This window comes from Lycium ferocissimum, chromosome 1 (assembly GCF_029784015.1).
Source record: "Lycium ferocissimum isolate CSIRO_LF1 chromosome 1, AGI_CSIRO_Lferr_CH_V1, whole genome shotgun sequence".
In the NCBI taxonomy this organism is placed as follows: Eukaryota; Viridiplantae; Streptophyta; class Magnoliopsida; order Solanales; family Solanaceae; genus Lycium; species Lycium ferocissimum.
Window position 1 is genome coordinate 5,267,196 of NC_081342.1, and position 13,090 is coordinate 5,280,285.

General features: G+C 34.1%; 1 protein-coding gene across 1 annotated transcript; it reads left to right on the forward strand.

The window, feature by feature from the left end:
* Positions 1 to 10,073: 10,073 nt before the first annotated feature.
* On the forward strand, positions 10,074 to 11,782 carry LOC132030109 (1-aminocyclopropane-1-carboxylate oxidase homolog). Its single transcript, XM_059419633.1, has 3 exons — positions 10,074 to 10,816; positions 11,095 to 11,416; positions 11,530 to 11,782. The coding sequence occupies exons 1-3, from the start codon at positions 10,269 to 10,271 to the stop codon at positions 11,779 to 11,781; spliced, it is 1,122 nt and encodes a 373-aa protein (XP_059275616.1). The 5' UTR covers positions 10,074 to 10,268; the 3' UTR covers position 11,782.
* Positions 11,783 to 13,090: the final 1,308 nt, after the last annotated feature.

Here is a 13,090-nt window from a genome sequence, read left to right on the forward strand (position 1 = left end):
ACCCTCTTTTGATTTTCCCACCTCACTACAATATCACTCACACTCTCATTTTTCCTCATAGACTATTTCTCTATCTATGAATGCCTCACTCTTCTTTCTCTCTTTTGTTTGGGGTGTTTGAATGAGAAGCCGATGGCTTCTATTTATAGGAAAAGTAGCCAAAACTTCAACCAATCAAAAGGATTAGTTTCCTTGCAAGCTGTTCCTGCAACTTGACATTTGCATTGCAAAACTAAAACCCATGAACCAAATCCAGCTTTTGGCCAAAACTTGTTTTGAAATCTAGACTTCTCTTTTTTTTCTTTTTCATTTATGGGAATGGACCCCACAAATCTCCTCTCATCCTCCCACGTCAAGGTAAGATCATTCTAACGATTCCCAATCGATTCTAACACTCATTACATGAATCATCATCCAAAACATAGGATTTCCACGGTAAATCCTTCTCAAGAGCTCAAATCAACAGTTTTGGTGTTCTTCGTCAGAGAATCGGTTTAGTTGGTTAGATTGGAGCCATTAAAGGTATGTAAGGCTAACTCTCTATGTGTGGAAACATTCCACACATCGTTGTTCTTTCGCACCCCATGTTCTTCCACGATTACCATGAAATTCTCATCAAAAGTAGAGTTATGCCCTAGTTCATGAAAAGCCTTAATGCTATTGTACTTTATATGATGAAGCTTCGTAATTCCTTTCATGTATATCATTCCGAACATCATAAACTCATCATGTAATCCATGTATACTCATACCTTGATTTCCACGAGTTTCAATCATGAAACACAAAATGCTTATGAACTACTATTGCTCTAATTCCATGAATTCTCCATGATTCCATCTCTCATTTTGCGGTAGTTATTTGATTCAAACCAAGTGGAAAAATACAGTTTAAAGTACAAGTACTATCATTCGAATAAAAGTCATAAAATGATCACAATGCAATATAAGATAGCGCAAAGTCCCATATAATGTTAAAAGCGTGGAAGTTAGGCCTGCTTGCTCCAACGAACTCAAACCAACATTTAAATTACCTTCTACAAGTGTATTTATTTATACATAATAAATGAGAGTTGGGGTCTGAAATTACCTTTCTTGAAGAAAAATCATACCTTGGAGATTCTTGCTCAATCTAAGAAATCCATGGCATAGGGGTTGTTTAGCACTTTGATTTCCTTTGAAGCTTGGGTATGAGCAGCTTGATTTAAGGTATTTCATTCTTATCCTTAGCCTCCTTTCACACTGAAATGGAGAAATAAGGTAGCAATGCTTCTCATCCTTAATTGTCTTGACTTCACACTAGTTAAATAGGTCCATTTTGCTTATGTTTTTTTTGCACGCCAACATTAATTAAAAAAGTAATTTGATTAAGGGTGTGTTTGGTATGAAGGAAAATATTTTTCATAAAAAATGTTTTCCTATGTTTTTTTGAAAAAAAAGTGGGTTTCTTATTTATTTTCTAGTGTTTGGTAAGCAAGTAAGAAGACATACTAATCCAATAATATTTTTACGGTAGTCTAACAAAACATAATGGGGTGGCATGGGGTGGGGAGCGGGCATTCAAGGGTAAAGCGGGTGAGATGGTCAAGAGGTGGGGGTGAGGGAGTTTGGTAGAGGAGACAATGAACGTAGAATGTCACTTAATGAATTTGTTTTTCTTATATTTTAAGGAACTTATTTTTCTTGAGAAAATATTTTTCAAAACATTTTGATCAATCAAACATAGGAAAAATGGAAAACATTTTTTAGAAAAGGTTTTCCTCCATACCAAACACACCCTAAATTATTCTTATTTATTCTTTGATCTCTATTTAATACTACTCTCTTTTTCACCAAATTAATATCTCTCTACATTTATTAAGTAACGGTAATGATGAAAACTAATAAACTAATTATATCTTGATTTTTGAAAATAATAACAATTTTGGACCATTTTATTTTAGTAAGAACGACAACTAAATGGACTAGAGAAAGAATTAATAAGAAGAACTTTTATTATACTCTTATTTATATTTTTAATAAGTAGTAAATATTTATAAAAACAAGGTTGAGCTAATCTAATTATCATAACAATGTGTATACTCTTCACATTTAGGTTTTCTATGCTAAATAATCTATGTTTATTACTTGCAAAAACAATTAATATTAAGAGTAAAATAAATAAAAGATTACTTGATTATATCTTGATTTTCTTGGACCAATTATTTTTTATAAGCACAACAATTAAAATGAGCTACAGGAGTACTTAATAAGACCTGAAATGTGACCTCTCCTTCTTACCCCCTCCGACCCATATTATTTGTCTACTTTCCCTTTACACATCCTTTAAGAAATCATAAATAAATGTATACTTTTAATATATTGTACTCTAAATCAACATTGGTTACTTAAAAAAACAATTAATGTTAAGTTCGAAATATGAAAACTTTAATTAATTTTATCTTGGTTTTGTAAATAGACAAGTATTTTGAGATGAATATCTTTAGTAATGTGGACAACTAATATGGGACGGAGGGAGTAATAAGGTACTCCTTCCGGATCAAAAAGAGTGACCACTTGGGCACTCCTTAAGAAAATACTAATTTCTAGGCAAATGTAGGTAATTTGACTAAACTATCCTTAATTAAATAAATATTGAGACTTGATCACTTAACACTTAATAAGAGCAATTTTGGAAGAATAAGATTAATTATTTATTTATTAGCTAAGTGGATACCCTTTTGAAAAAAAAACACATAATAAGTGAACATTCTTTTTAATTCGGAGAGAGTAAAATCAAATCTTGGGCTTTGACCTATGCGATTCTTTACTTCTTTTCAGTTTTTAATCAAAAGGACCTCAGAATATTGATTAAAGTAGGGAAAAGGATATCATTTTTTTTGCACGGAGTGCCCTTCTTTTGGGCTGGTCTTTATATTTTGCCCCTCATTTATGTCTTCTTTAATTTTTGCCCTTGCCGCCTGTTTAATGAAAGTTTTTTGACGAAATTACCCTTACCCCATTAAAACTCTTTCTATTTCGTCATTTGCTCTTTTCTTTTCTTTTTTTTGCTTCTTTCCTCCTCTTTTTTGTGTCTATCTCATCCGTTCTAAAACTTAGGTACGAATTTGGATCTTTTGCTCGTTTCAATATTTGTTTTTATGTTAAATTGTTGTTTGTTGAATTGATATCTTTGTCTTCGTCATTTTTTATATTTAATTGATCCTTTTTTATTTAAAATTATAGTGTTTTGTTATAGTGTCTCTACGATTTTTTCAACTTTAGTTTCGTTCCCATGTATATATTTTGATTTTTTGAATATCGTATTATGAATGTCGTAATATATTTTAGCTGATTTTGATATGCGTTTTGGTTTTCTCTTTGTTGAATCTTTGAAGTTTTGCTGTGGAAACAGCCTTTTTATGTTGTTACTTTTGTTCGTTTTTGTTTAATAATCGATTTTTTGAAGAATGTTTTTGTACGAGGCAACATATGCCGGCACGGCAGTTTATGATTTTTGAAACCGAAGTTATGCTTGGTTCCGGCATAAAGTTATGCTTGTTCGACATAACTTCATGAATTAAGTTAATTTATGTGTGTCTTGATTTTTTGGTATTGTCTTGTTAATAATTTTGATTTTTATGCAATCTTATGTGTTATTGGTGTTGTTTTGTTAATAATATTTTGTTTTGGTTATGAAAAATGAAAGTTTGCCTCTCACGGCATACTTTGTAATTTTGTAAAGTGAACTTCCTTTTTCCGTACTTTTCTAGTTCTTAACACTTGTATGTTTTTTTATTTTGCTTATGAAAATGAAAGCTGCCTCTAACAGCATACTTTGTTCTTTTGTAAAGTAAATTCTGCCTCCTCCGGCATACTTTTCTAGTTCTTAACACTTGCGTAAATTTTTGTTTTGCTCATAAAAATGAAAGTTTGCCTCTAACAAGATACTTTGTTCTTTTCTAATGTAAACTTCCTCTCTCCTCCGGCATACTTGTCTAATTCTTAACACTTGTGTATTTTTTTTTATTTTACTTATGAAAATGAAAGTTGCTTCTAACAAAGATACTTTGTTCTTTTGTAAAGTAATCTTCTCGCCGCTCCTCCGGCATATTTTTCTAGTTCTTAACACTTGCGTAAATTTTTGTTTTGCTCATAAAAATGAAAGTTTGCCTCTAACAAGATACTTTGTTCTTTTCTAATGTAAACTTCGCGCTCCTCCGGCATACTTTGTCTAATTCTTAACACTTGTGTATTTTTTTTTATTTTACTTATGAAAATGAAAGTTGCTTCTAACAAGATACTTTGTTCTTTTGTAAAGTAAACTTCTATCCGCATACTTTTCTAGTTCTTAACACTTGCGTAAATTTTTGTTTTGCTCATAAAAATGAAAGTTTGCCTCTAACAAAGATACTTTGTTCTTTTCTAATGTAAACTTCTCGCCTCCTCCGCATACTTGTCTAATTCTTAACACTTGTGTATTTTTTTTATTTTACTTATGAAAATGAAAGTTGCTAACAACATACTTTGTTCTTTTGTAAAGTAAACTTTTGCCTCCTCCGGCATACTTGTTCAGAACTTTGCCTGATTATTTTTTGTCAACTGAAGTTACTATAATTTCAAGTCTAAGTCATTGAGCATTGTATACTAATCAAATGGAACGTATAAACTAATCAAAATCATAACAAAGCAATAAATTTGATCAATTCTATGTTGTTGAGTAAAATTATGATTCGCAATATGAATCTCAACGTATCGAGTTGTTTAGTTCATAGAAGATGATTTGTTGTTATTTTCAAATATTAACAAATCTAAACTTAATAAAGCATCAAATTAAGTTGAATTACATTCAATTGAAACGCTATATATATTATGTATTTTATCTTTTTCGATGTTGTAGCAAAGAAAATCAATGGAGATTTTTCCGGTGAAATGTTGGAACGATGGAACGATTGAAAGGTTTGTTGTTGAAATGATGGATAGGTTTAATTGGATGTTTGGGGTTCGTTACGACTTTCGATTTTTATATGTTATGGGTAGGGGTAGTAAAGTCTTTTTCTTATTATCTTTTAGCTTAAAAGGGCAAATATTAAAGACCACGCATTACGGGGGCAAAAATTAAAGACCAGCGCATTTGAAGGGCATTCGCGCCAATTGCCCAAAGGATATTGTGTGTATAATGGCCCAAAGTAAGTAATGTCACATTTGGCCAATATTTGGGCCTAATACCCCCAAGAGTCCGCTCGGCCCAAAATAATGCCAAAAAATGGCCGGCCGGCCCAAAATAATGCCAAGCGCTGGCCGGCCCAACAGCCCAAGCGCTTTTTTTTTTTTTTTAACAAAAAAGTCAGACTTTTTGTGGCGACTAAAAGTTTCCACTAAAGGCTTGCTATAGAAAATCAGGCCTTTTAGTGGCAATTAAAAAAGTCGCTACTAAAGGTTAAATATCTCAAAACATGTATAATATGTGTATATTTAATAAGAAATATCCTAAAATATGTATAATATGTGTATATTTAGTAGTATATACAAGAATGATACAGTTTATACACAGATACACTTTATATACAAGCATGATACAATATATATACATATGCCGGAATTAATTATACATTTATTATACATAAATTATAAATTAATTATACATTTATTATACACATATTATACAATAATGATATGATTTTCTTTTTCACATATACAATAGTGATACATATTATATACCACAATGATGCAGTTTCTATGATATATTTTTTATACTTATGATACACTTTCTATACTAGACTGATACAGTTTATATACACATGCTGAAATTATATATACACTTTCTATACAAAAATGATACATATTATATACAAAAATGATATAATTTTCTATTCTATAATACACATTATATATACAAATGATACATATTATATACAAAAATGATACATATTATATACAAAAATGATACATACCTTGGTTATTCATATTTTATACAGTTTCTATATATTACAGATAGGTACTGATATATATTTTTATACACAAATGATACATATTATATACAAAAATCGCCTCAGAGTTTTTTGGAATATTTCTTACTAAATATACACATATTATACATGTTTTGGGATATTTAACCTTTAGTGGCGACTTTTTTAGTTGCCACTAAAAAGCCTGATTTTTCTGTAGCAGGCCTTTAGTGGCGACTTTTAGTCGCCACAAAAAGTCTATTTTTTTTTTAAAAAAAAAAAAATAGCGCTTGAGCTATTGGGCCGGTCAGCCTTTAGTGGCGACTTTGTAAATCTTGTGTGTCGACTTTTAATCGCCACAAAAGGCTTGCTACAGATTTTTGGCTAACGGATGGGAATTGTTTACTTTTTTTTTGCGCGGATTGTCATTCTTTTGGGGTGGTCTTTAAATTTTTTCCCTCATATTTGTGGTCTTTAAATTTTGCCCCCTATATTGCTGGTCTTTAATTTTTGCCCTTCGCGTTGCAACCCTGAGCTTCGCGCAGAAATCACGAGGTTCTGGGTTCGAACCCCTGCTCAAGCATAAATTAAAAATAAAAATCGCAAGGCAAGGTTTGGGTCGCGTGTATGCCATACCCGACATACACTTGTTAAGGAATAACCGAAGTTATACCGGACCCGGCATACTCATGCCTTATGGGCAGACTTGGCATAAGTATGTCGGGTCCGGCATAACTTTGGTTATTCCTTAACAAGTGTATGTCGGGTCCGACATACTTATGGGCAGACTTTTAGTTAAGCCTTAACTAAAAGTCTTTTTCTAGTTATGCTCTATGGGGCAGACTTTTAATTAAGGCACAACTAAAAGTATGCCCCATAAGACATAACTTTTCCTTAAGACATAGATTTTGCCTTATAAGACAAACTTTTAGTCATACCTTAAGGAAAAGTTCCGCCTTATGGGGCATACTTTTAGTTATGTCTTATAGACGTACTTTTAGTTAAGGCATAACTAAAAGTATGCCCAAGGCGAACTTTTCCTTAAGGCATAAACTTTGCCTTATAAGGGAACTTATAGTTATGCCGGTCCCATAACTTTAGTTATTCCTTAAGAAAAAGTTAGCGCACTATGGGGTGTACTTTTAGTTATGTCTTATGGGGCAAGACACTTTTAGTGAGGCATAACTAAAAGTTAACCTTGAAAAGTAAAAAAAAAAATAATAAAAAAAAAAAATATATATATATATATATATATGCCTCAAGGCAAAGTCTGCCCCTATCGGCAGATTTTTGGTTAAACATAACTAAAATTCTGCCGGTGGAGGCATAGCGAAATTCAAACTCTGCCTTGCGAATTTTTTAAAATTTTTTGACTGAGTGCGGGTTCGAACCTGAAACTCATGGGTTTTAGCCGAATGACAAAATTTAAAGATTACAAATAAGAGGGGCAAAATTTAAAGACCACCCCAAAAGAAGGGCAATTCTGCGAATTGGGCCAGGGCGCGGGTTTATTTTGGGCCCAGCGGCCATTTGTGTCCTTTTCCCATTAAATTATGGAATAGTTACTTGGCATAGCTACTTCTAAGAGGTAATTGTTAATAATAACTACCTTTTAATTTATTTATATTTAGTTGCTACAGTGATTTTGTAAATTACCATTCGTAGCTATACCAAAATATATCAAGCTTCTGTGGCTAAAGTGGTTATTGGGTGTGGTTCTGCCACTGCCCGCCTAGGTTCGAACCCAATACATGTGACGTCAGATACAACCGAACATTTACACTCAAATAGAGCGAAAATGTACACTCAAATACAGCGAAAACACTGTCAAATACACTCGAATACACAAAAGATAGCTACGAATGCTAATTTCGAAAAGGTAGCTACAAATGGTAAGAAGGGACAATAAGGTAGTTATTTATGTAAGTTTGCCTTAAAATATATGAAAAATTAAGCCCAGTGGCCACTAATCTATTTACTAGATTTGACCCAACTATTAGTTTATTACGGACAATTTGCACGATTGTCCTTATTCGGGGGTGGTCTTTAATTTTTGTCCCTCAAATTCTTAGTCTTTAATTTTTGTCCTTCGCCTAAAAAATTTCGAGATTCTGGGTTCGACCTAGGCTCAGTCAAAAAATTAAAAAAAAATTTGCAAGCCAGAATTTCGTTGCAAATTTAGGCCTATCCGGGCAAAAGTGCAAATTTAGGCCTATCCGGGCAAAAGTAAGGCTTAAGGCCTAACTTTTGTAGAAATCAGGTAAAGTCTTTTTTTTTTTTTGCCTCAAGGCAAAATATTTTTTTTTTTGACCTTAAGGCAGAATCAGACTTTTCACTATGTCTTGCCTTGCGAATTTTTTTGTTTTGACTAAGCGAAAATTCAAACCCAAAACTTCGGACATTTTCGATTACTTTTTTAAGCGAAGGATAAAAATTAAAGACCAGTATTTTCAGGGACAAAAATTAAAGACCCGTGCCTTTGAAGGCCAGTCGGTGCAAAAAAATGGTTTATTACCTGTTTAGTCCCAATAGTCATTCAGTTTCCTCTAAACAAAGCAGATGGCATTCTTGGCCTACGTGTCAAATATTACCATTTTCCAGAAACCACGGTGTCAAATATTCCTGTCGTTTTATTTCTTCTTTTTCTTTTTCTGATTTTGCCTTGGAAACAATTTTTATCTTGAGCACAGATTGATAAAGGCTACCCCAAAATCTGAAAAACCCAAACTTGGAATGTCTTTTTAGCCCAAAATCTATTTTTTGACTAAAGTATCCCAAAACAGTAGGACTTTTTTTTTTTTTTAAAAAAAAAAAAAAAGGTATGCTACAGTAGCATCTTTGGGATATACACTTTTTATACATTGTTATACAAAACATATACATTATTTATAATATATAGTGTGTTTAAAAAGGCATCAAGCAGATGCACAAGTTACAAAAGCAGTTGAGCAACTTATATATAGCTCTAAAGAGCATATACATTATCTATACACTGCAATTTGAGTTAGTTTCATGTGTTTGTACATGATTATACTAAGCATATACATTATATATACAAAGTATATAGCACAAAACAGATACATTATCTACACAACGATGATATAGCGGGCTACATCAGCCGCAAACTAGATGTGTGGACTGTATATATGGGTTATTTCCCCTAAAATATAACTATGACCGGAGTTTACAACATTAATCGAAACATTACGAGCCAAAGAGCATCAATTGGAAATACTTTGTTCAATTTTTGGGGTCTTTAAAAAGTTCTAATAATTGGACTGATGATCTAGTCATAATACCTTGTCTTGGCATTGAGACGTACTTTGCTTAACTTTTGAGTATTTTTCAGCTCATATCAAATGACAAGTATATGCTAAGAGTTTTGTCAACTTATCAGCTTTGTATAGAAATGTCTCTGATTAATTTTTGATATGCTACACATTTTCTATATACTAGCCATGGATGATTGCTAATATACTTGCAGCATTTAAGCAATTCATAGTCTTTGTTTTAATAAAAAGATACTGAAATTTCCTCTATTTCTTTTATCGGATCGGTTCAGCATGTTACCATTTGACGATTCTTGATGTTAGTCATGGAGAGAAAAGTGCAAGGATGCTCTCACTGTCATATTAAATAGTAACAATATTTATTGAGAAAACAAACTCATTTATGCTGTATTCTTGTTCTTTTTAGGTGATTCTTAGTTATTAATGAGTTATGCCTACTGTCAATAGAAACTAGCTCCATGACTACAATTAGCTAAGATGTTGAAAGATTTTAGTTCTGTTCTGCTTAATCTACCACTACATCATCTTATCCTCATCTTCTTTTTGAGGTTGGGTGGTGGGGCTTGTGTGGGTGGGGGGATGTCAGTGGGTTCAGACAGTGACCAACAAAAGGGACTAAAAATAACTAACACTAGTCTTTTGTTTTCTTGTGCTTCAAACAGCTACTTTGTTGGTATGAAGTGACAATTGTGGTTCAAGAGTCTAAGTTAGTGGCTCTTGTTGAAAACGTAAACTAGATTCATACCAAGTTAGAATTTACCTAGTTCAATGTACTAGGAAATTAATGTTCAGATGCATGTATGCTAGTGGCTCATTGACAATAACTCTAACCACTATTTAGGTCACTTCCTCTTGTCTTTCCTCATCTTGAGAAATCCTCCACATCTTAGAAATATCTGCAGTAAAAATCATCAGCCCTTTAACCCTTGACAGCCTCTTATATTTTAATGGACAGGGAAGATAGTGTTTTGCATAGAGAAGTAACATTTTTAATATCCCATTAGGTCCTAAGTACCTCAGAAACTCTACTAGTTTATAACATCCTAGCAAAGAAGATGGCAGTCTCTAGCACTAATGATTTTCAGGCTACAGTTCAGAGTAGTTATGACAAAATGAGTGAGTTAAAAGCCTTTGATGATACTAAGGCTGGTGTCAAAGGGCTTGTTGATGCTGGAATTTCTGAGGTGCCTCAAATATTCATTCTACCACCAAAAAACAGACCAGAGTCCTTGGATACACATGAAACACGGTTCAATTTTCCAGTGATAGACCTTGAAGGTATTGCCAATGATCCAATCAAGCATAAAGAGATTGTGGACAAAGTTCGAGATGCATCGGAGACATGGGGTTTCTTCCATGTGGTTAATCATGGAATTCCAACATCCGTCCAGGAAGAAATGCTGCAAGGAGCACGACAGTTTTTTGAGCAAGATGTCGAGGTTAAGAAAAAGTATTACTCTCGAGATACTACGAAAAAGGTTCTTCACTCTAGCAATTTTGATTTGTATAGCCCTTCTGTTCCAGCTGCAAATTGGAGAGACTCACTTTTCTGTTTAATGGCTCCTGATCCTCTCAGTCCAGAAGAATTGCCAACAGCATGCGGGTAAATGTTCTGAACTTATAGAAAACCAACCAACTTCATTTTTTACTTAGTAACTAATTATGTATCCTGCGGCGACAAAAAACAATAATAAGCCATGACCTATGCTGTGGTTATGTGCTTCTTACAACTGATTTATGATTAATGTTAGTTTTGGTGGATATTGTTGGGGAACTAGGTAATTCAACTAGAAATCTGGTCCCTTTGAGCCAATTGAGTATATTTTGTTTTCTCAAATATCGACATGTGACATATCATCAATTTTGTTGAAATTACTGCAGAGATATACTAATGGAGTACTCTAAGCATGTGATGAAATTGGGCTGCTCCTTGCTTGAATTATTGTCAGAAGGTCTCGGTCTTGATCGTTGCCATCTGAAAGATATGGATTGCGCAGAGGGCCTCGGTATTTTGGGCCATTATTATCCAGCATGCCCTCAGCCAGAACTCACGATAGGCACCAACAAACATTCTGACAATGATTTTATCACAGTGCTCCTACAAGATCACATCGGAGGACTCCAAGTGCGTCACCAGAATCAGTGGGTTGATGTTCCTCCTACACCGGGTGCTCTTGTGGTGAACATGGGAGATCTTCTGCAGGCTAGTATTCTTTTTCTTTTCTAAACCATTTACTCAATAAGAATGAATATAACACATTATTTGGTACTGATATCAGTTGTGCTTATTGACATTGTTGCTACTTTTGTTTTCAGCTTATTTCAAATGACAGGTACATAAGTGTTGAGCACAGAGTATTGGCAAATAAAGTTGGACCAAGAATATCAGTTGCATGCTTCTTCTACACAGGTTCAATGCCATCTTCCAAGCTTTATGGACCGATTACTGAATTGTTGTCAGAAGATAATCCTCCAAAATATCGTGCAACTACAGTGAAAGACTACCGTGATCACTTCCGTAAAAAAGGTCTAGATGGAACTTCTGCATTGTCGCATTACAAGATCTAATCCTAATGTAACAATTGAATTTATGACGAGAATGGAGAATTTTACTTTTGATGCTTGTTTGGATGGTTATTGTCACGACCCGAACTACGGGCCACGACGGGTATCCGGTGCTAACCACCGAACACCACTCATATTACTATTTATCTGCTCTTATTCGTGCTATATGCTATTTATCGGAAATAATCATATAAAGATGTTATTATCGGAAACATATTTGCTTTTATAAACATAAGCCCTTCGGCTATCAAAATAATATATACATGCACATACATACATATACATGAACACTATGGGACCATATCACCCACAATCGCTGTATCTACGAGCCTCTACTTAGAGTACTAGACATATGGACGGACAGGACCCCGTCGTGCCCAATCATGAATATACATACATATGTACCAAAAGAATAATCAATGGCACCTCCGAAGGATGGAGTGCTCTCAAATTAGTCTAGCTCATGAGTCCTGATCACTCCCCGTCTACCCGTGAGCATGAACACAAATGTCCGAAGAAAGGACGTCAGTACGAATATTGTACTAAGTATGTAAGACATAAACAATAATAAGACATTAATGAAATAAGGAGGCATCAATGAAGAGCAATCTGTGACTGACTGAGGCATAACGGAAATCATACATGCTGGCTTACTTTTATACTCATCATCATCTCATATATGCATAAATGTATAAGCTGCCCGACCATATAGGTACGGTGTGATGAACAATAACATTAGCAATAGCATTAGCTCGCGTCTGTGCCTCCCGCGCGTCCGGGTATCATCTCATGCCGCCCACTACCGTGTCCGCCCATGCCATTTGGCCATGGTGTATAAGTCGCCCGCCTTGCGTGACCGCCGACCATTTAGGCGCGGTGTGATGTCATCATGTACTCATTATATCATGCTCATCATAGTATGCTTATCATATTATACATGTCATAACTCGTCACAATATACTTATCATGACGCATGCATATAGACTCATAACTCATCATACTTTATCGGGGTGACATAAGGTTGTGAACCCCGACTTCGTTACGGAACATTCATAAGTATCCCGCCCTCACCCCTCGAAGGAACAATATAAGGTGAGTGTATATAATGATCAACATCAATGGACTATGGATAGCTTCATTAGCTTAATGGGAACATCATATCATGACTATAACCTTTCTAGACTTTAGCTTATCATTATCGTTATCTTGCTCGTAGCATATCTCTTATCTCGTATGATCTTTCATGAACAAAGACTTTCTAGAGAAGGGAACATTCATGAGAAAGAGGAAATTCATGCCATAGAACTCATGC